The sequence below is a fragment of the Rhizophagus irregularis genome, chromosome 4, assembly GCF_026210795.1.
Source record: "Rhizophagus irregularis chromosome 4, complete sequence".
In the NCBI taxonomy this organism is placed as follows: domain Eukaryota; kingdom Fungi; phylum Glomeromycota; class Glomeromycetes; order Glomerales; family Glomeraceae; genus Rhizophagus; species Rhizophagus irregularis.
This window is the reverse complement of record NC_089432.1, coordinates 4,948,625-4,973,941: the sequence shown is the minus strand read 5'-3', so window position 1 is coordinate 4,973,941 and position 25,317 is coordinate 4,948,625. Positions and strand designations below refer to the sequence as shown.

Sequence of the window (25,317 nt, the reverse complement as noted above, 5' to 3'; positions counted from 1 at the left end):
TCAAAGAATCGTTTATACCAAGATGAAATTAATGTAAAATATTAACGCGTAGAAAATAGAAAGATTATTATGTAAATTATCACTTTTTTTTTAAAAAAAAAAAAAATCATTAAAATTACGTGTAACTAAACTTAGTATTCAAATAAATATTGAAAATAATTTCATTTTGCTTTTTCAGATTTAGTAATAAAATTGCGCTAGAAACAATACTAGCTTCAATGATGTAAGAACACATAAGATTACGTTTATTTCAGTGGATAGATTTTACATTGTACGCCCTATAAAAAATGTTTTCCAAACATTGTTCAGTTTTTTGTTCGGAAATCGACCCCGTTCCGAACATTTACTTGACATTTATTGGACATTCATCATGATATTGTACGTTTTTTATGAGGTTAAAAATTCTCAATCCCCTACATCTTGTATTAAATTGTAACAAATATGGTATAATAGCGAGCGAGTGTCCAGAAAATTGACCCCATTCCGAATATTTATCGAACAAACATTTTTTATAGGGATGTGCGGCTGCTGTGTTTCGAATAAGTAGGTACGTTAGATATACTTAAGTTTAATTTAAACAATGTTCAAAATTTCTAAACCTAACTTTATGGGGTTTATCTATGTTGATATAATCTGCTTAAGTACTTTGCTTGCTTATTTACCTTAAATGTTGAAAAAAAAGATAATAATGTTTGCTTTTTTAAAAATTATATTGACATAAATTTGGTACTTTAGTAGAATTACATGCGCATGTAAAAATGAATTGTTCATAAGTTATACATAATTTGACCATATAACGTCATATATGTCCATTATTTGTCTATTATTTGCTCATATTTTAAGATTGTATCTTTTTGGAGTTCATAAAATGTACATTAAATAGCACAAATAATTTACAAATTATGTATGTTAATGCATAAAAAAATAGATTTGCCATTTTGTATACATTACTTGTACATTAAAAATATACATAAATTATATTATATATCTTATATACGTTATTTGTACATTTACCAACATTCGTAAATATAACTTAATGGACAAATTATGTTATTATTCATATTAATTATAGAAAAGAAAAATTTGCTCATTCTAGAAGTATTTTAAAATAAAATGTGTTGTAGAATTTAATTTTAAATTTATATTGAAATAAAATTATCTAAAAACTATTAATCCTCTTGTTATAATTGGATAGCCGCGGATTTTTAAGCGATCAACGTACTAAATTTCCGTTGACATAGCGCCCCTGGTGACACAACTATAACAAGGTGGGAACCTGATTTAGACAACAATATCACCTGATTGTTCTGTTAAATTCGTTCGCAGATAAAGAATAGTAAATGGACTTGCTCCCCTGTAACATTATATCACCTACTTTCTCTCTCTTACTTCCTTCCAGCCATTCCTCTGGCTCTTACTTTCTAGTAGTAGTCCTACTATTAATTTCGCTTACCAGCAGGTATCTCATTGACATTCGATATAATAAATCCATCTAAAAAAAGGAAAAAAAAGATAAAATATTAATACCATTTTGTTAAAAGTATTTAAAGAAAAATAAAGAAGAACTCACTGAAATTCAAAGAAATAAAGAATATATATATATAATTATCCAACTGTCTTAAAAGAAAAAAAAAAGTCAGTAATGTTTATTAAAAGATGGAATAAAGAACCACTTAAAAGAATGTAAAATGTTAATAATATTTAAAGAAGAATAAAAATTTTTGAAATTTTGAATAAATTTTTAAAAAAGAACAGTTTGATCAAAAAAATAATTAATTAATTAAAAAGAAAAAATTAAAAAAAATTTGAAAGCTCAAAACTTTTCAAAAAAAAGAAGTTTCGATAGTTTGATCAAAACCTTTAAAAGAAAATTAAAAATGATTAAAAGAAAGTTTCAACAGTTCGATCAAACTTTTAAAAGAGTTTTAACTTGAAATCTAAAAAGTTTAATCAATCACTATGCCACGTGATTTTTTTTTTTATATACAGTATATATAATTACATATATTATTTCTAACTTTTCCATTACACAAGCTACTGTGTACAACTAAAAAAAGTTAGATATCACATGTACTGATACATAATTTAGAATAGACTACAGACACGTTTTCCTTTCTTTTTCCCTTTGTTCTTCCTTCCTTCTCTTTTCTTATTTCTTTCTCTCTCCCTTCTTTCTTTTCCCCTTTATACTTTTATTAAAGAAACTTCTTCTTATGGGTGCTTTTACCTTTTTTTAGACAAACATTTTTAACATTTCTATTTTTTTTTCTAGGTGATTCTTTTGTAGTTTCATAGTGCAACATTTTCGTAAGTTTTCGATTTTTTTCCCTTTTAGGCAGTTTTTCAGTTTTCTGGACGTGAGTTAATAAATATCACTAACTGTTTGTTTTTCTTATATTTTTTAGGTGAATTTTTTTGTCTTTCTGAACGATTCATGTGAAATACTAGCAATAAAAAATTTTTTAAGTCTCTCTTCGGACTAGAAGTGTGATCTGAATCTAATTAATCCAGATATTTGATGTAATATCATTAGATCATCAGATATCCGATCTTTTTTTTACATAAAAAATATTTTTTTTATTTTCGTAGTTACTCTCCAACACTTTGAGATTGATTGACCCTTGGAAGTATTAACATTTTATTTCCTTTTTTTTTTATTGTAGGGATTCAACCAACAAATACTTTAGAAAGTATTTAAAAAAGTAAGTGAGAGGAGGAGTTTTTTTAATTAAGAACATTAGTAAATATTACTAATGTTCAATTTATTTTCTTTTATAGGAACTGGACATTTGGAAGGTATATGAAAATGAAAAGATTTTATTTACTTGGGACGTGAGTAAGCATTATTAATATTCCATTTTTTCTTTCTTCTTTGTTAACATTTCATTTTATTTTCTTTTGCTGTAGGTTTCGCCTTCAATTTGGGTGTTTAGATTCAAAGTTTTAATTCAGACTTTAAAACATATTCTTTTTTTAAAGAAACTATTATCTTTTTGTAAGCTTTGGACTTTTTGATTAATAGGAGAATGGAAATGGTAAGTTTCGCAATACTCATTGCAAAACTTTATTTTTTTGTGTTTAATCAGAAGTGTTTTCTAACATTTATTCTCTTTTGTAGGTTTCAAGTCTGGAACACATGAGATGTTTAAAATATAAGTTTCGTATATTCCAATGCATAATTTCATTTTTATTTAATTAATTAGAAACTTTTCTAACTTTTATTTTCTCTTTTTTTTAGACGTGTAGATTTCAGATTTCAGATCTTGATGAGAGAATTAAGAACTATTTTATTTGAATTCATCTCCTTTAATGAACATTCTCTAACGTTTCATTTGTTCTCTTTTGTAGGTTCCAGTTGTGATGTGATGTAAGAGGAATAATACTAAATTGGTTAAAATAGAACAAACACCAAAAAAAAATGTTAAATCCGCCAAGATCAACTGAAGTAAACAAGCAAAAGAAATAGTGGAATAGTTTGTAATTTAATATATTTGTAAGTAGCAACATTTTATTATACATTTGATAAATAAATAATTGAACATTTAATTATGTTTAATGAATAAATAATTTATAAAATATGATCATATAATAAATATAAAATTGATAAATTATGACAAAGTTAGTACATAAAGTGGACAGAATATGCATATAAAACGGATATAAAATGGACAAAATTATGACCATATTTCGTTCAAAATGGGCTCATTTTTATGTATGTTTTATGTTTAAAATATAGGTATTTGATGTTTGAATTATATACATAAGGTGGTTAAATTATGTTTAATTAATGACTCTTATTTATCAGTTGTTTTATGTACATCTTATGGACATTTTTTTCTTATAGGGTATGTAATTTAAGTAATATACTATTTTAAATGCACTAGGAACAGCAAAAGATAAAAAAGTTGAAATGAAGTCAAAAAAAAATAAGACCAAGTTATAGGTTTATAAAAGTAAAAAAAAAGATAATAAAACAATCCAAATGGAAAGCGATGAAAATATAGATTTCCTGAAATTTTGTATCATATTTTGAGTTTAAACTTTTTTAGGAAAAAAAAAATTCTAAATTGATTCAAACATTTTCATATCTATGATATTTAATTTATTCATTTTATCTTAAAACATTATATTCTATTTGTAGTAGAATTACATTTAGTTTGATTACATTATTACAATTTTACAATATTGAATTTTTTTATAAATTATTGATTTTTAAGTTTATCCAATTCATATTGTGCATCTTGATCACCTTGTTTAGCAGATTTTTCATACCAATAAATAGCTTTATCTATATCTTTTAAAATACCTTTTCCATTTTCATACATCATAGCAAGATTATATTGAGCACCCTTATCACCCAAATTTGCAGATTTTTGATATAATTCAAATGCTTTTTTCATATTAATATTAGTTCCAATACCTAATTCATAACAACAACCTAAAGAATTTAAACCATTTGGATAAACATCTTTAGCAGATTTTTTAAATAATTCAAAAGCTTTAATATAATTTTTTTCAACTTCAATACCATTTTTATAATAAAGACCAAGAGTATTTAAAGCTGTTAAATTACCATTATTTGCAGCTTTTTCATACCAATAAAAAGCTTTTTTTGAATTTTTTTTAACACCTATACCATTTTTATAAATAAAACCAATTTCAACTTGACCATAAGTAAAATTTTTATTAGCCAATTTTTCAAAATATTCAAAAGCTAATTTTTCATTTTTTATAGTACCATTACCATATTTATAACAACTTCCAACTAAATATTGTGAAAATATATGATTCTTTTTTGATGCAATTAAAAATAAATTAAATGCTTTTTCAATATTAAGTTTTGTTTCAATTTCAAAAAATATAAAATATCCAAATAAAAAAATTATATTTGAATTATTATTATTATTATTATTATTATTATTATCATCTTGATTATTTAATAACCAATTATAAATTTCTTTTAAATTTATATTATGATTATTAAAATATTTAATAACTTCTTGTCTTAATAATATCCATTCAATTCCTTTATTTGCTAATTTAATTAAATAATCATTTATTTCATCAACTATTATATCATAACCTTTTTCAAATAAAAGTTTCTCTCTTTTATTTGTTATTGTTATAGGATCAATTTCTTTTATATTTATTTTATCAAAATTTTTGATAAATTGAAATAATTCTTCTTTTGATTTTGAATTAAATTTTTGATTGTTTGAGAATTGAGAATCTTTTAATTTTGATTTTGTAATAATTGCTTTTAACCAATCAACTACTTGATATATAGTAGGACGATTATCTGGTTCACCCCAACATTCTAAAAAGAAAAAATAATTCAAAATTAGTTAAGTAATAATTAAATTATAATTAAATTAATTAAAACTTACTAGTATAAATTTTTATGTAATCTTCAGGTGTGTCAAAAGCAACTTCTTCTCTAAGACCTTGTGCAATCTCCAAAGTTAAATTAACATCATATTGATTATCTTTAGCATAAAAAGGAGGTAACCCACTAGAAATTTCCCATAGTAACACACCAATACTGTAAATATCACTCTTTTCATTTAATGTTAACATTTGTGTTATTTGGTTATTGTTATTATTATAGATTTTTGGATCAACATAAGGAATCATCTCTTTGGATTGAAAATTAATTGATGCTCCAATTCTTTTCGATAACCCAAAATCCAATTTGATCATATTTTGATGAACTAATATGTTGCCAGAATGCTATTAAAAAAAACAAATATTTTAATAAATAAATAAAAATATAAACGTTATCATTATAATAAATATGTTTACCAAGTCACAATGGGAAATTCCCTTATTATGTAGGCATGATACAGCGCAAGCTAACTGATAAGCCATATGATGCTTATCATTCCAAGTAAGCTTACCGAAATTATTCTTCAAATAGTTTCGAAGGCTACCACTGTCTGCGTATTCCATTACCAGGATATAATTAATATGATGTTCATTATCTTCTAAGAAAAAAAACAGTTATTGAAATGAGATTTTATAAATAAAACTTAGAATATTACACTTTTTAAAGTAATTTATAATACCTGATTCAAATTTTGATATTCCATGGTAACGAATGATATTATCATGAAAACCAACTTCATGCTGAATTTTTAACTAAATAAATTTTAAATTTTAAATTTTTAAAAAACAATAAAAATCATGGATTGTAAAAAAAATATATATATTTAATATTAATTACCTCACGAACAATCTCTTTCATAGTGATATTGTCAAGATTAAAAAAAGATTTTAACGTAAAAAATTTTTCTAAATTTTTCAAATTTGCACGGTACACTTTTCCAAAATCTCCGGAACCAATTTCTTGAATGTTACTAAATTGGTTGTAATCGTAATAATTTAAGTGATCTTTATCAATAACTTCTTCAATCCAAGCGTTCGATTCATTTGTATTTTCGGTATCTTGTATTGTTGTATTATTAGACATAATGAATAATAATAAGAAAAATTTTATAAACGATAGGATTAAATTGTAAAAGTTATATTTTGTACGATAACGAAAAAAAAAGCCTATTTATGCAATTCTGTTCTATAATAATAGTTGTACAACGCCACTAATATCTGCGTAATATATAAATAGGTAACAAGAGATCGTTTCTACGCATCTCTCCAGAATCATAATTAACATAATGCATTATCCAAAAAAGGAAGGGTATACAAACTCGGATTATTGTTTATTGCTCGGAGTTAGCCGCAATACTGTACGCTGTGCCAAAAGTTTATCACAATAAAAAAATCCGATTATTTATATTGACCAATTATTATATTGATCAACCAGATCTTGTAGGTATAGTACAATATATAAGGCAGTTTTGTATAAGCTGGACTCTGTCGATCATTTATTTGCACGAGGAAATTAAAATATCGCCTTCAAGTATATTTTAGGTATATTGTATGTAATATTACAAAAAAAGAAAAAAATAATAATTACCAAAAAAATCATTTTAAAAAAAATAATAAATTTGCAAATGAAATTAATTAGGCTAGAGAACGTGAAACCGTTATTAAGTCTGGAGTTAATATTGTTCAAAGAGTTACTTGTATCATTGGTAGGTTATACGGCATAAATTTTACATGGAGCTCATGTTTATATTGTATTTTTACGTTGAGTATAATATGATTTTTGCCAACATAATGAGCAGATCACCGTTATATCTTCACCCGATATTTCTTTAGGTCTTCTCTTCAGTTCCTTTTTTTACATCTTCTTTTAGGTATGTAAATTGACCATATTCTTCAGTAATCTTTCTATATTCTTCTAAATCATTAGATTCTATGGCAGCTTTTATTATTGAAACTTTTAAACTTTTAACATGAATATTTTGGTTTAATATGTATTAAATTTTTTAATTTTTTTTTTAGTAATGAATTATTTTTTTTTTCGATGAAATCACCTGTTGTTTTTGCCAAGATTAAGGTTTTCACATAACTAATACAAAAAAAAATAAGGTAAAATAAAATAAATGACGACTAAATGTTTTAATATTTATCCCTGTCCTTGCTATTAATTAAGTCATTGTTTCAATGTATGAAAAAAAATTAATAATATTCCAAAGGATTTTTATAGTAGAATTCAGTAAATCGGGATTATATATTAACGTCAAGCCATAACGATAACTACTATACGGTACGCATATGTGAATGTAATAAAAGTAAATAATTTTACCCTTGCTCTTGCTACTCTATTTCTCATCAGATATTTTTTTATGGATATTACTTTACCAGCTAAAATACTTAAATCGAAATGACTGCGTGTGTGAAGCGATCCTTAAGCTTAAATGTAGTAAAAATGGACGAATAACAATATACGTAATAACCATTATCACCTTAAATCATGTGATAAGAGTGTCATTCATAAGGATTACTGCGTTCAACGGATAAACTCATAACGAGAAATTTAAGAACGAGAACGTGACATAGTTAAAATAAGCTATTTGTCCCCGCAATAAAATATTATATACAGTATTTCTTGGTGGAAAGGAATTTTGTAAAACCAAGAAATACTTGGTGAACGAGCCGGTTGACAAAGAAATAGAAAATAACGCTTTACATGTTTTACAAGTGATAAGACTGAAAAAAAAATATTTCAAAATCGTTCTTAGCTATGAGGAAATAACCTGCTGGCGATAATCATTATTTTTCCTTTTCAATCCCTAGGTTTGGCAAAAAAGGTAGGGAACCTAATTGGTTGAGTGGTTTATTATATTTATTTAAACTTTTATCGTTCCCATATTTGGCCTATCATCACCTTCTGATTATTTTGCTACAATAACGATAACCATTTATTTAATTTATGTAAATTTATAATTATTTATATTTTCAGGAATAATAAAATTATCATTGTAAGCAAAATTTCTGCAATTGAAAATATTAAATATCTCGTTAACAATGTAGAAACAAAATTGTTATTTTATAAAACCTGTAATGAAAGGTATTAAACTTTCTCGTTCAATTACAGTATGTATCCTCCAAACATTTCAATATATAATGATTAACATATTTATTTAAATCAATTTTTTATTATGATAATTATAATAGAATGACCAATTTTTTTATCTTATAATTATACTTTACATATTACAAAAAATATACCATTTTTAAATAATTTATTTAGCAATATGAATTTACTAATCAAATTGTTATGTGTCGTAATTCTATGGCAATTCAAAATCTAATTTTTTTTAAGATTCTATTTTTTTTTAAAAAAAATGAAAAAAATGAAAAAAATTATAAAATGTCCTTTAATATGTTTGGTCTCGGAACTATATTTAGCACTACGAAGCGTACGAAACAAATACGTTAAACGATAAAATTTTGTTCTCATCGGGTTTCCTTTTTTTGGATGCAGATCATTGCTTTGTCATGCTTACATAATCTATTTTCCCATTGTCTCAGAATTTGACTTTTCCTTTTTTAATGCATTTCAACTCTTTAACCGGCTAGTTAAATCTTCGTCTTTTCAACCAGTGAAGGGGTTCATGGCTACACATGCAGATGATAATCACGTGATAATTTTTTTCTGAGAAAAAATTTACCGGCTGATATATCGTCCCGACTGACAACTGTTTCTGTTGGTGATACTGGTGACACAGTGTGACTATAATCCAAAGAAGATCTTGCATAACATACTTAAAATAGAATAATTTCAGTTAATTAAAAATTTTATAAAACTTTGACCTTTCAATTCATTATCATTAATATTATCTGTTAAATTCACTATGTTTGATAACATTAAAATGCATAATACTGAGAATACAAATGAATGGATTAAATGGATTGAAGAAGCTATTGATAAAGAACTCTTAAATTATTACGAATATAACGATTTTAGAAACTTTCAAGAAATTGGTACTGGAGGTTTCGGAAAAGTGTATCGTGCAAATTTGAAAAACCTAGAAAAATGTTTTGCATTAAAATCTTTTTTTAATCTTAATAATGTCACTGTTAAAGAAATTGTTCGTGAGGTAATTAAATTTTTTAATCCATTTTATGACTTTTCATTTTATTCATAAAAATTTATATTTATTTAGTTAAAAATTCAACGTAAAGTCGATTTTCATGATAATATCATTCGTTGCTATGGAATAACAAAATATGAGCTAGGTATTATAAAGATATCTTGTAATAATTAACGTTAAATTATTAAAAATCTCTATTTACAAAATTATGTAATTCTTTTATTAGAAAATCAAAATAAGCACCTACAAAATTATTGGTTAGTAATGGAGTATGCAGATAGTGGTAATCTTCGAAGCTATTTAAAAAATAATTATAATAACCTTACTTGGGATGACAGATATAATATGGCGTACCAATTAGCTTGCGCCGTATCATGCTTACATAATGAGGGGATTGTTCATCGTGATTTGGTACAGTAATTTATAAAATCATTTATAATGATTATTTAGTTATTAACTATATTATTTTTCATTTATTCATCTCATTTAATTTTTTTTTTAATTAAATAGCATTCCAATAATATATTAGTTCATCAAAAAACAATCAAATTAGCAGATTTTGGATTATCAAAAAGAATTGGAGCATCATCCAATTTTCAATCTAAATTATTTGGAATGGTTCCTTATGTTGACCCAAAATGTTTTAACACTCGAAGAAATAGTCATAATAATCAAAAAATGCCAATGTATTCATTAAATGAAAAAAGTGATATTTATAGTATTGGCGTATTATTATGGGAATTGTCTAGTGGTCAACCTCCTTTCTATAATGAAGGTGAACAATATGATGTTGGTTTGGCTTTAGAAATTAGTCAAGGTCTTAGAGAATCTATTGTTCCTGAAACATCTGAAAATTATATAAATATTTATACTAGTAAGTAAAAATTTTGAAATTTAATTATTTATATTTAGTAAAAGTTAATCTTAAATTATTTTTTCAGAATGTTGGGATGGTGAGCCAGATAATCGTCCTACCATATTTCAAGTTGTTGATTGGTTGAAAGCGATCGTTACAAAAATTGATGCAATAATAGAAGATCAACAATCATCAGGCAAACAAGAACTTAATGAGGTTCCTTTAAGCAGTAATAATAATCCAGGTCCACATGGAGAATTATCTGAACTTATGGAAAATTTTGATAATATAGATTCAAAAGAAATTAATAATATAAAATCATCATCTGAAAAAGTTTATAATGGACTAGTTACTGAAATTAATGATTTTATTTTTAAATTATTAAATAAAGGAATTGTATCAAAATTAGTAAAACAACAAACCATTAGCTTTTTTAATAATCATAATATCAATTCAAAAGAAATTTATAATTGGTTATTATCAAATAATAATAATACCAGTAATCAAAATAATTCAAATTCTTTATTTTTATTTGGATATTTTAATTATCTTGGAATTGAAACAAATGAAAATCATGAGAAAGCATTCAATTTATTCATTAATGCATCAAAAAAAAATCAAATTTTGGCTCAATATTATGTTGGTATTTGTTATTTATATGGACGTGGAACTTTAAAAAATGAAAAATTAGCTTTTGAATATTTTGTAAAAGTTGCTAATAAAGATTATACTGCAGGACAAATATTTCTTGGTTGTTGTTATGAAGATGGAATAGGTATTAAAAAAGATTTAAAAATGGCTTTTTATTGGTATGAAAAAGCTGCAAATAATGAAAATATAATAGCTATATATAATTTAGGTATTTGTTATAAAGATGGAGTAGGTGTTGAAAAAGATTATAATAAATCTTTTAAATTATTTGAGAAATCAGCTAAAGGAGGAGATTTAGATGGAATAACAATGTTAGGGTTTTGTTATATTTGTGGTATTGGTACTAACGTTAATAATCAAAAAGCATTTGAATTATTTCAAAAATCTGCAGATTTAGGTAATAAAGTAGCACCATATAATCTTGGTATTATGTATGAATATGGAAGAGGAATTAAAAAAGATATAGATAAAGCGGTTTATTGGTATAAAAAATCTGCTAAACAAGGATATCAAAAAGCACAAAATAGATTAAAAGTACTTCAAAAAAGTTCAATAATTTCATAGTTAATTCTTATGCAATCAATCAAATTTTCTGTCGATATCATTTTAATGGAATATAGTACTTTATTAAAGTTTAATAATCATTCTTATAACAAGTGTTACAGTATTAAACTAGATTAGATTGATCTGCGGCGACTTAGATTCATAGATTTTAAATTTTGTATAAAAAATTTTTTTTATTTAACATAATAAAAAATTCTTTTGGTTAAATAAAAAGTTTCTTTTGTGTGTACAACCTAAGGTTGTTAATTTTGAAATTTGGATTGGGTTTAGTACGAGCGTTGCTAATGATTAAAGCTTATAATCTAACCTTTTTAGACCTTTTTAAAATAGGATAAGATAGGAACTTTTTTTTACAAATAATGAAGAGTGGTTAGAGATAAATTGATAAATACTTGTTATTCCATGGGTATTGTTAAGCCAGTTCTTGTATGCTTATAAAAATAAGCGTATGGGTGTATGGTAAGCAGAAGGATAATTGAATAAAATAAATATTAAATAATATTAATGAACGCAAAGTGAAAATAGCTATATGTAAATATTAGTAAATATATCACTGTCGATCAATTTACGAAGGTTACACAATAAAATAAAATGAAATTTCAGTCAAATGCGAATACGGTATTGCACACACGGGCATATACACTCAGACGCAAATATGACTCACAAATATAACAAACTATAAAAATAAAAAAATGAGATAATTTATTTAATAAATGCTTTTATTAAAATATAACAGAATTATCTGTCTTTTACATTGGCTTGGAACACATATATTTATAACAAAAATAACTATGCTAATCATGTTAAACATATTAAATAAATGCTATATATTTAACAAATGTAATATGTTAAATATGTGTTATATGTTGCATATGTTATATATGTTAAATATGTTGCATATGTTAAACATGTTTAACATATTAAACATTCGTAACATTTGCAACATTCGTAACATGATCGTCGGTCACATGATTATTCGATTGACAGTATCAATGAATAAATCTGCCTTGAGTAGGGTTTGGATCCGACCTTCGACATTCGGATTTAAATCCAGATTCTCCCGATTCAGATTTAACACCGGAGAGATTCAGTTGCTTCGGCTTCATCCGAATTTATTATATCCGGTTTCATTCGTTCATCCAGATTTATTATATCCGGTTTCATTCGTTTCATCCGGATTTATTATATCCGGTTTCATTCGTTTCATCCAGATTTATTATATCCGGTTTCATTCGTTTCATCCAGATTTATTATATCCGGTTTCATTCGTTTCGTTCGGAAGTTTATTAACTAAAAATTTGCCCGAATTGGCACCTTTTGTGATTAGACCATAAACGCAATGAAATTTTATTTATATTATTCATATAGTATATACATTGTTCATATTATATATGTTATTTATACTAAGTTTTCCTAATTATATTATACTAAAATCAATCATTTGTTCTCTAAAGGTGGAAATATGGGAAAATATGTACTATTACGTTTTAAAAATAAAATTCGATCAACTAAATCGGGAGCCAATCGTGTTCTTTTTGCAGAAACGTGATTACCAGCGTCAGAGAAGAGCCGTTCGCTTGGTACAGATGTAGAGGGAATTGAGAGATATTTTTGAGCTAATTTTGATAGAATGGGATAACTTGATCTATGATCCCTCCACCATACCAAAGGATCTGTACTTTTCGGTTCATCAGGACACCGCAAGTAACACATAATTTCATTATTATCATTATTACCTGTTTGTGTTAACTGTTGGTTACTGGCCCACATCCTTTCAAATATATCATCATCATCATCCAAAATGGGTGATCTAACTTCCTCTGGAAGTTCCAAATCATGCTTGAGCTGAGTATAGAGGTTACTTAAAAGAGATTCAGCTTGTGTTTTTTGTTCCTCACGATGTAAGTCTTCCACATATAGGAAGCTTTTCATTCTGGGATCTAATATTGTTGCAACCAATGATAATTCGCTTGGCACATTCCAATGTGTCTCTAAAGAAAGGTAAATAGCTGCACGAACTTTCTTGAGAATACCTTCAAGATTATTCACCGGAGGAAGATATTCGACTTGATTTATGTCTTCAACTTCATTATTTGGTCTTTGCAAAATATGACCATGTCCACCATGACTATGGCCGCAACCACGACCACGACCACGACCAAGACCACGACCACGACCTCGTCCTTGTTCTCGTCCTCATCCTCGTCCTTGACTCTGGCTTTGTGTATGTTGCCAATGTTGATTTCCAGCAGTTGGAATATCATCATCACTACTAACAGAACTTGAATCACTTATATTATCTTCAGCATTCTCTTCTTCATTCTCAGGTATTAAAGGCCCATATATAAGTTCTAAATAACTTTCTACAGTTTCATTTTCATTGGCTCTTGGAGCAAACATCCGCTTAAGCATACACATGTATGGATGTACCATATTAAGTGTCAGAAATTTGCCACCTGATAATCGTCGTGTAATAGTTTCAAATGGTTCCAACAATTTAATCATTTCTTGAACAAAACTATTTTTTAAGAATAAATTTGTAAGTCAAAATTTGGAAATAAATAAATGAATTGTAAAAGAAAAAAAAAACCATAAAAATCATAAAAAAAATTGTTAAATTCATTAATAAAAAAATTCATAAAAATTCATAAAATAAATGTAAATTAAAATTTCCAAAAAAAAGTTTCGTTCAATGTAAATTTTGTAAAAAAAAATTAAAATTCATCAATGAAAAAAAATTAATCCATTATAATTCATTTATTAAAATTTGGTAATAAAAAATTCATAAAAAATTTGTAAAAAAATCCATAAGAAAAGTTCATAAATAAATTATAAAAAGCAAAAAAAAATTTGTAATAAAAAGTTAAAAAATTCGTATAAAAATTCATAAGAAAAATTAGTATAACGATAATTTGTAAATAAATTGTAAAAAAGCAAAAATAAAAATAAATCATAAAAAAAAATCGTTAAAATTCATTAATTAAAAATCCATAAAATAATCCATAAAAAATTCATAAGTATAAATTATTGCCATAAAAAATTATATCAGCGTAAATACATAAAAAAAATTCATAAAAAATTTGTTAAAATTTGTTAGTAAAAAAATCATAAAAAAATCCATAAAATTTGTAAGGAAATTTAATGTGAATTTGTAAAAAATTTGTCCATAAAATAATCCATAAAAAAATTCATAAGCATAAATTATTGCCATAAAAAATTATGTCAACGTAAATTTGTAAAAAAAATTCATAAAAAAATCCATAAAAATTTGTAAGGAAATTTGATGTGAATTCATAAAAAAATTTGTAAAATTGTAATAAAAAAACTGTTAAAATTTGATCATAGTAAGCTTTTTTTAGAAAATACAAATTAAAATAATTTTAAATTTGACTTGCATTTTCTCATCATGTGTCAGGCATAAGCTTTCCAATTTTTCACCTTCTTTATTTAATATACGATCTCTTTCTGATAATAATTTCGTTGCAACATAGCGCATAGCATTATGCAGCTCGAGAACCCTTTTCCATGCAATTAACGTTGAGTTCCATCGAGTTTTTGTATCACTTAGAACATCCAAGGGACTAGTTTGTATTTGGGATTCTTCAATAATTGACACATCTTAGTTATTGATCTCAAATTGTGACTCTCTCAACCTTTGCGCCTGTTTTGGTAACCGAAAAAAATTTTGTAGACTTTTAATTCGCCGGTGAATGTCTTTACAATGCTTCAATTCTTGTTTTACAGACAGCTGCAAGGTATGCACCGCACAAGGGTGTCTTTTAATGCCAGGTAGTGATTTGCCTAAAGTACTTACAGCTTTGACCATATTTGAACCATTATCGGTAGAAATTTTAAATATTGTATTTTTTAGGCGCCATTGATCAATAATTCGGTATAGTTCATCACTGATGGTTTCACCTGTATGTGGATACTCCAAATGACTGCAAGTGAGCAAAACTTCATAAAAGGTAAAATCTGAAGAAAGCCAGGTTGCCGTAACTCCAATGTACCCATGTTTGCTTCTTGCTGTCCAGAGATCTGTGGTTAAATGAACAGACATGATGGTACTGCCAAGCAAGTTCAACAATTGATCTTTGCTCCAAATATAAGCTTCGTGTATTAAGTTTTTTGCAGTTTTTTCGCATGGAATTTGGAACCCAGGTTCACAGCTATGAACAAAATTACGAAATGCATCATTTTGGAGGATGTAGAGAGGTTGAACGAATTTAATTATAAATATTATTAGGAGGCGCATTAGTTCTTGCTGCCGGGTTTCACTACATCGATAATTTGTTATTTGTGCATCATTTTCTTTTGGCTAATATAAAAAAATCAAAAATATTTTTAGTATTATGAATACTTAAGTACAACTTCTTCATGTCTTACCTCATTGTTTACGTCCAAATATTCCTAAATAATTATTCTTTGTTACACCATGTTTATCCCGTAAGTGAACTGCCAGGTTTGATGTTGATCCCCCCTTTCGGCTATAAGGATATGGTTTTCTATTGGCTGCAAGTTTTCGTTCACATAGTATACAGTAAGCAATTTCATTATCATCAGTGTCTTTGCGAAAAAAGTAGGTAGTGTGGCTTTTGTTTGTTCTATCAATTGGCTTGGCGATTTCTGGAGATGTAGCATTTCTTTTACGCTTTCTGCGATCATTAGAAAAAGTGCTTGAATGGGTAACTGTTGAGTCTGTCTCAGACATAGCAACTTTAAACCAAAGGAAAAGGAAATGAAAAAAAGCAAGACATTTTTTTTTATCGTAAATTTAAAATTTAGACCTTGTGAAATCAATGAACCTGAATGATTTCCATATTTCATTTGATTCGGTACACAATTGCACCAGAAAAGAAATCGGATTTCATATATTTGGATTAACCGAAGGAAACCGGATTTATTACTATGAATTTACTATATCTGGATTAACCGAAGGAAACTGGATTTATTATATCCGGATTAACCAAAGGAAACCGGATTTATTATATCCAGATCAACTGAAGGAAACCGGATTTATTATATCTGAATTGAACCGAAGGAATTCGGATTTATTCGTATCTAATTCGGATTTAAAAAATAAATCCGGTTCGAAACTCTAGCCTTGAGGCCCTCAAAGATACCTAAGGAATAACAGGTTTATCTCGTTATGTATGACGTATACACTAATTGATTTTATACTTTTTTATACTTTTTTATACCGGTGGAGTAATTTACAAAAATCCATACAATTAACGTATATTTCTTTCCCTTTTTGAACCAGTCTGATAGATCATCACGTGATATGATCACTCGCTTTCCAAAGAAGATTTTCGCTGGATCTAATAAACTCATATATAATTACACAATTCATGATATTAATACATTTTTATATTTTTCCCACTCATGCATCTTCCAGGGCAGTGTCTTTGTTTTTTCCCGCTTGTTTCATTGCACTTAGTTTTCAATTGAGTCCGGCCATTTTATAAAGAGGCCGAAGGTTTTACTGAATCAAAGTTAAGAAATAGTGACCATAAAAAAGCTGATTTGTTTATAAAAGGAGTCTGAAACCCTCCAACACTACTCCTTAAAAACCTTTGAGCGAAAAAAAAACTGTATAAAACAAAAAAACAAATTTTAATTTTTCTGTTACTGTGGATTTTTAAATTTTGGGGTAATGTTGGTCATCCACTTTTATGGCAAGTTTTTCAATAAATTTATTTCTCAATTTGAACGGATTTTCGCCGGCTATAATTTATTGAAATTCTCTATTCCGCTTTTGATAATGAACTACATGCACAGTTGCTATGGATACCAAAAAAAATTGCCTTTTGGTAAGTCTCAATTAATTTTATGCTTCCTTACAGACCATGAAATGTTTGCATCTTTTAAAACTATCGCTTTTCAATTTTAAATTAAATAAAAACTCGTCATGACATTTTAATACATTTTCCTGTTTTTATTATAAAAAAAAGACAAAAAAAAAAAATGATTTCAAAATTTCTACTCCGCTAAAAATAATTTTTATTTTAATACCGGTGAATAAATAAAAATATGATCAATCTTGTCAAGTCATAGTTTTACTCTCGAATCATATACTATTTAACGTTCCATTTACTTAAAATTTAAAAAATTTTTTTTGATCTTTAATTTGTAAATTCAACCTTTTTAATTTTCGCAATTTATAAATTCCTACTAAAAAAAAAAATTTTTATGCTTTCTTTTAAAAAAAAGAATTAAAATAGATTTTTTATACCTGTAATTATATCAAAAAAAATCGTTACAATATTTTTTTATTAAAATCAGTTATGACCATCGGACTCTTTTTTCTATCCTTATTTTTTTTAGCCTTTACTTCAAAACGGAAGGATCCGTCGATAAGAAACACCACGGGTAGGTGACAATGTTCTGTTATCCATTGATTTTTGCCCATTTTTTTTTAATTTAAACGGAACGAACAAAACACTGCAGGCAAGTGACAATGTTTCGATAATATTGTTTTTTATTTCTTCTTTTTTTTATTTCGACTATTACTAACTGACTCTCCTTTTTTCTTTATTTATTTAAGTTAACCTCTAGTTTATATATCGATAATTGACATATATCAATGAATTTCCTTTTCCACTAAAAAAACCTCATTATACCGATATTATATATAATTTCATGATATCGTTTATAATAATGTGTTACCCTTCCGTCATTTTTCCTTTTTTACCACCAGAGTGAAGTGGTCTTTAGTCTTTAATGATGACTTGGTTAGCAGTTTATTTTTGTATTACTTTTGATTGTATTATGTAGTTTCTTTGTAATCTTTATTGTAACTTTAGTATAAGAATATATACTGATATTTTGGTTACACTGAAACTTAATTTGCAAAGCACCGTAAGTTTGGCTAACGTGGATGACGTCATATGAGAAGATAGAGAAACTCACGTGATTGGTCATCATTCCCCGGACAATAAAGAAATGCGTTTACCAAAAAAATAAATAAAAAAAAAATAAAAACAATTTTTTGAGTATATCTTCTCCAATTATCCCTTTGTGCCTGTAATTTTCAGTTATCACCTAAAAATCTAATGTGCAATACAAATCATAACAAATTATATATTTTGATAGCACAATTTCCAAGTAAAAAAAAAAATTTTTTTATAAATAAAAAAAAATTCTCAAATTATAAAGATTATGTAAGCATATGTGCAAAATTTACTTATTCTCAATTTTTTAATTATAGTAAATTATATCATCTTTAAATTTATGTAACACTGGTAAAAATCAAATTTTTTAAACTTAAGGATAGAGTACACCATATAATCATTTTTTTATTAGTTAACGTGACTAATTATTGTCATTGGCAAGTGATCGGCAATTTGACGAAAGAACTTAAAAACAAAATTTTAACCTAAATTTATTAATTCTCTAAATTTCCCTCACAAAAAATACCATAAAAATTAATTTACTTCTTTGATAAACCTTTCTTATAGTAAATTAATATCTATAATCAATAGTTTTATTATAAATAAAAATAAAGAACCTAAAACTAATATTGAAATTTATATATATTGATCCAGCAGTTTTAACACGTTAAAATAGTATTTCACAATCTAATATATTTAAAAAAACAATATTATTAACTTAGAAAATTATTTTTATAATATGGCTTATATATATAATATTATATAATTTATATTTATATTTTTTTCTTTTTTTTTCATTTTAAAGAAATAAACAATAAAAAATAGACTTACTTTTTATAGTTTTTAATATAATATAAGAGTTTTAGTTATGGTTACTTAGAACAAACTAAAAAATTGGCAGACTTTTTGAAAAATTGGCAGTTTTCTTAAACTTCATACGAACGTTAAAGTATTTTGACAAAATGAAATGAACTTTGATTTTTATACAACGTATATTATTGGTTTCAAAGAGCTTACACAAAAAGTATGAAAAGGGTTTGGCACATGTTGCCTATTTTTTATTAGACCGATCTTCTCTTGTATTACTTTAAAATTGATATGCCATCACGTGATTATTAAAATCAATTATAGTGTGTACTCTATCCTTAAACTGATAAGCTGATAAGTTTAAAAGTTCTTGGCATAGGCTATCAAAATTAATGTTAGAATTTTGAAACAATTTTTTAACATTTTCATTCACGTCATTAAAAAATGTCACGTGATTTGCTTCGCTAATCATCAATGGAAGGTACTGGAAATTCGACAATCTTTCTATTTTTTTTTTTGATTGAGTTTCCTTTTGTATTATCATTACTTTTTTCGTATTTTATATTAGCCTTATCAGGTTGATCCCGTAAAAATCCCTACTTCTTTCGTCGATTTCCTTATTTTCTTATCTTTCTGTAAAATGATTTGTTCCTTTCTATTTAAGCTCCGTTTCCTTTCTCGAAAGACTCAACGAGTGTTCTTTGTTCTTTTGCTGCGCCTCACGAAGCCAATTGCGAAGGTAACAAAATACCTTTTATATATGTTGTATGCTATTTCTGTGCAACTTTTATTTAAAAGATCAACAATTTCTGCGTTTAATCTAGTATTTTGACTTGAAAATTTAGTAGGTTTGCTAGTTTCACCGAAGACTTTATCTATTTTATTCTCAAAAACCAGCGTCGATAATAGAGTTACGACAGTACTTTATTTGAACGTTCAATTCATCGTCTTTAATATTATCCATTAAATTCACTATGTTTGATAACATCAAAATGCATGATACTGAGAATGCAAATGAATGGATTAAATGGATTGAGGAAGCTATTGATAAAGAACTCTTAAATTATTTCGAATACAACCAATTTAGCGACTTTCAAGAAATTGGTACCGGAGGTTTCGGAAGTGTACCGTGCAAATTTGAAAAAATTAAAAAAATGTTTTGCGTTAAAATCTTTTTTTAGTCTTAATAATGTTACTGTTAAAGAAATTGTTCGTGAGGTAATTTTATTTATTTTATTTTTTTTTTATCCATGTATGATTTTTATTTTACCTTATTACATTTCATAAATTAATATTATGTAGTTGAAAATTCAACGTAAAGTTGATTTTCATGATAATATCATTCGTTGCTATGGAATAACAAAATATGAGCTAGGTATTATAAAGATATCTTGTAATAATGAATATAAATCTCAGTATTGCAAAAATATGTTCTAATAAGTAATTATTTTTTTATTAGATAATGAGAATAAACACTTACAAAATTATTGGTTAGTAATGGAGTATGCTGATAGTGGTAGCCTCCGAAACTATTTTGAAAAAAACTTTGATAATCTCACTTGGAACGATAAATTCAATATGGCATACCAGTTAGCTAGCGCTGTATCATGCTTACATAACGAGGGGATTGTTCATCGTGATTTGGTAATTTATAAATCATCTATAACTATTTATTTATTAATAATATTTTATTTCATTATTCATCTCATTTGCTTTTTCTAACTAATAGCATTCCAATAATATATTAGTCCATCAAAATATAATCAAATTAGCAGATTTCGGACTATCAAAAAGGATTGGAGCATCATCCAATTTTCAATCTAAATTATTTGGAATGGTTCCTTATGTTGACCCAAAAAGCTTTAACACTCGAAGAAATAGTTATAACCAAAAAATACCAATGTATTCATTAAATAAAAAAAGTGATATTTACAGTATTGGCGTATTATTATGGGAGATGTCTAGTGGTCGACCTCCTTTCTGTACTGAAGGTGAATATGATGTTGGCTTGGCTTTGGAAATTTGTCAAGGCCTTAGAGAAACTATTGTTCCTGATACACCTGAAAATTATGTAAAAATTTATACTAGTAAGTAGAATTTGAAATTTAATTATAAAATTGATTATGTTATTTAGTTAGTTAATCTTGAATTATTTTTTAGAATGTTGGGATAGTGAACCAGATAATCGTCCTAACATATTTCAAGTAGTTGATTGGTTGAGAGCGATCGTTACAAACATTGATGTAATAATAGAAGAAATAGAAGATCAACAATTATTTGGCAATCAAGAACTTAACGAGGCTCCTATAAGTAATAATAATTCAGGTCCACATGGAGAATTATCTCAACTTATGCAAAATTTTGGCAACATGAATTCAAAAGAAATTAATACTATAGAAGTACCATCATTTGAAGAAGTTTATAATGAAATAATTACTGAAATTAATGATTTTATTTTTAAATTATTAAATAGAGGGATTGTATCAAAATTGGTAAGACAGAAAACTATTAGCTTTTTTAATAATCATAATATCAATTCACAAGAAATTTATAATTGGTTATTAACGTTAAATGATAATCAAAATAATTCAAATTCTATTTTTTTATTTGGATTTTTTAACTATCTTGGTATTGAAACAAATGAAAATCATGAAAAAGCATTTTATTTATTTATTGATGCATCAGAAAAAGATCAAATTTTAGCTCAATATTATGTTGGTATTTGTTATTTATATGGGCGTGGAATTTCAAAAAATGAAAAATTAGCTTTTGAATATTTTGAAAAAGTAGCAAATAAAAATTATACTGCAGGACAAATATTTCTTGGTTGTTGTTATGAAGATGGAATAGGTATTAAAAAAGATTTAAAAATGGCTTTTTATTGGTATGAAAAAGCCGCAAATAATGAAAATATAATAGCTATATATAATTTAGGTATTTGTTATAAAGATGGAGTAGGTGTCGAAAAAGATTATAATAAATCTTTCAAATTGTTCAAGGAATCAGCTGAAGGAGGAGATTTAGATGGAATGACAATGTTAGGATATTGTTATATTTGTGGAATTGGAACTAACATTAATAATCAAAAAGCATTCGAATTATTTCAACGATCAGCAAATTTAGGAAATATTGTAGCGTCATATAATCTTGGTATTATGTATGAATATGGAAGAAGAATTACAAAAGATATAGATAAAGCAGTTTATTGGTATGAAAAATCTGCAAATCAAGGATATCAAAAAGCACAATATAGATTGAAAGTACTTCAGAAAAATCAATAATTTTATAACCAATTCTTTTTTTTTATTAAATTATAAAATGTAATAAAATAAATTTGTATATCATTTTAGTAGAATATAGTACTCTAGAGTCTAGAATGTTTTATTAAAAGTCTTATAATAAATTTAATAATCTTTCTTTTAGTAAATGTTTTTTTCTTGTTATTAAACTAGATTAGATTGATGTGCGAGTTACAGATTTTATAATTTAAATTTTAGTATAAAGATTATTTAAAATAATAAAAAAATTTTTTTGTGTATAACTTACGTTGAGGTTATTTATTTTGATTAAAACTTATTGTCTAACCCTTTTAGACCTTTTTAAAATAGGATAAAATAAGAAATTTTTTAAAAAAAATAAAATGAGGAGTGGGTTAGAAATGGTTGATAAGGATATCTACTTGTTATACAAAAAGTTGTTTGTGAAATTATGATTTTATTTACTTTAATGAGTCATCTTGCAAAGGATCCGCAGAAATGAGAATCTGGTGTGGCGCCAAATAAAAGTAAACTATTTGCAACTTTAATTAATTTTGGAATGAGAAAGTGTAGGAAAAATGCATACCTAGTTGTTTCTAAATGAATAATTGAATTTAAATATTTTTCTAAAGCCTGAATAATTTCTTTGCATTCATAAGATCCATCCATAAATATGTATTTAATTGGTTTTTTTCATTTCAACTAATTCAACAATTCCGTGAATTTCTCTATAACCAATTCTTACATAAATTTTTTCTATTGAACTGCATATTTGTGCCAACTCATGATAATAATTTTGATCAATTAATTGTACGATAACAATATAGCTCGTATATATTTGAAAGAGAAAATATTTGCTCCTGAATATTGAAATATTCATATCTGGATTTAAACATTTTATAGATTAACATTCACTAATAAAGCTTACAAATTTCCTCATTCAATAAATTTGAACCTTTCGAATTCGGCCATATTTTCGGAAAATTCCGGCTACATGTATAATATGTATAATATGCGTGCATCGGAAAAAATACACATTCTGTAAATATTAACTTAGATCAAATCCAAAAAGCTTGCCAGAAAAACGTTTTAACAAATAACGAAATAACCTACTGTATATATTTTTTTGCACGCTCTATTAAATACAGTCACGAATCCTTCCAACCAATCCAGAATGTGATCATTAAAATCGGATATCTCTGCTGAAATAATCCACCTTTTCAGTATTAGATTCATTGAATTGAAATTATGATATTTATAAATTAATCAATTTAAATAAATTAACATTTATTAAGATTTTTTTTTCGAAATATTGAATTTCTTCTCATGTTGGTAATTTAATTTCAGGCGGATGAAAATTACCAGGTTGTTGACGCATCCAATTATTACATAAAATTGCTGCATGTAAATGTTTACATGTATTACCTTATGTAGACATTGACAAGTATCTTTTTCTGCTGGATATATACATATATAGTAGTATATATTAAATCCATATGAATTTCTGATTTAATCCATACAAGAAGTTCATTATCAAACTTATCAATTCTTTCTGATGAAAAATTCTTCGTCAGCTTCAAAATAAGCATACCAATAATAATTTTCTTTAATAGTATAATAATTCAATTTTTGATCATCTGATTAATATTGATTTTTTCATTGAGAAAGTTCATTCTCAAGTTATTGCTAAAGTATTCTTTTTCTAATTAAATTATTAGTAATGTATAAAACTAATAAGCATTATTTTCAAATTAAGTGATAAAATGTGAGATACTGAAAATCATGTTTATTTTGATTATAATATTTATGAAGATAATTCATAAGTTCTATCTTTGTTTTTAAAGATTGTCTATGATAAAAAATGCATTTTTAGTATAATATGCAGCTTATCTATCATAAATTGAAGTAGAATTTCTTGAATGACTAAATACTTACTTATCATTACTTATACATGTTAAAACAAATCATGAAAAAAAAACATAAAAAATATTTTTCAAATATTTCATTTGGAAATATGTACAATTCATTTCTAAAATATAAAACAATTAGAAACTTTTATTAGGTTTAATTAACAGTTCAAAATCTGGATTGAATTAATATCAAGTTGGAGTGAAATATATGATTGTTTCAGCATTAGATAGTACTTGAGTGCTAAAAATGATTATTTATTAAACTAGAATATAATATTTTTAAAAAATCATTATTAGTTTTATAGTTTAGCTAGTATATAAAAGTTAATGGACAAATGATGTGTTATAAATATAATACATAGGATTCATGGTGCATTTCTTATGAAGACACAGCCATGAATCTTCTGAGTCTTCTCCTTTGTCTTATGGAGCAAGCTTTCATTAATCTCATAATTAACCATTGTATATCCTTTACTATATGATAAAATCTTGAGATCATTATTTATACTACAATAAAGAACAAGAATATATTCTTATGGGTAAGAAACATAAATGCAATGATGATTTCTGTCAATTCTTTTATTAGAAAAAGTAAAAAGTAACATATAATTGAATAAGGTTATTGTGAATTAATTACCATATACAAAATGTCAATTATTTACATTAAGTTATTGAATACATTAAATTCAAATCATTATAAACTGAAGTAAGAATTTAAAATTAAATACCCTTGGATTTAAGACTTCTTGTACTTTGACTTTATTGTCAATTTACTGTTAATATGACAAGTCAAGAATTAATATTTTATCATGTTTGAATCTGATGTTTTTTAAAAGATTACCAATTGCAATAGCATAGTACTCCAGTATTGTGATGAAG

At 25.9% G+C, this 25,317-nt stretch overlaps 3 protein-coding genes across 3 annotated transcripts; 2 read left to right on the top strand and 1 right to left on the bottom strand.

The window, feature by feature from the left end:
* Positions 1–4,081: 4,081 nt before the first annotated feature.
* OCT59_024373 (uncharacterized protein) lies at positions 4,082–6,469 on the bottom strand (the record flags this gene model as incomplete). Its single annotated transcript, XM_025327192.2, has 5 exons — positions 4,082–5,317; positions 5,388–5,730; positions 5,803–5,984; positions 6,066–6,138; positions 6,224–6,469. The coding sequence occupies 5 exons, from the start codon at positions 6,467–6,469 to the stop codon at positions 4,203–4,205; spliced, it is 1,959 nt and encodes a 652-aa protein (XP_025172580.1). The 3' UTR covers positions 4,082–4,202.
* A 2,791-nt stretch (positions 6,470–9,260) lies between these two features.
* On the top strand, positions 9,261–11,571 carry OCT59_024372 (uncharacterized protein; the record flags this gene model as incomplete). Its single annotated transcript, XM_025332394.2, has 5 exons — positions 9,261–9,506; positions 9,573–9,645; positions 9,727–9,911; positions 10,011–10,374; positions 10,442–11,571. 5 exons carry the CDS (start codon positions 9,261–9,263, stop codon positions 11,569–11,571), a joined length of 1,998 nt encoding a protein of 665 aa, XP_025172581.1.
* An 8,674-nt stretch (positions 11,572–20,245) lies between these two features.
* OCT59_024371 (uncharacterized protein) lies at positions 20,246–22,816 on the top strand (the record flags this gene model as incomplete). The annotated part of the gene is made up of 6 exons (XM_066135392.1): positions 20,246–20,384; positions 20,476–20,489; positions 20,574–20,646; positions 20,731–20,915; positions 21,001–21,358; positions 21,432–22,816. 6 exons carry the CDS (start codon positions 20,246–20,248, stop codon positions 22,550–22,552), a joined length of 1,890 nt encoding a protein of 629 aa, XP_065991418.1. The 3' UTR covers positions 22,553–22,816.
* Between the last annotated feature and the right edge of the window lie 2,501 nt (positions 22,817–25,317).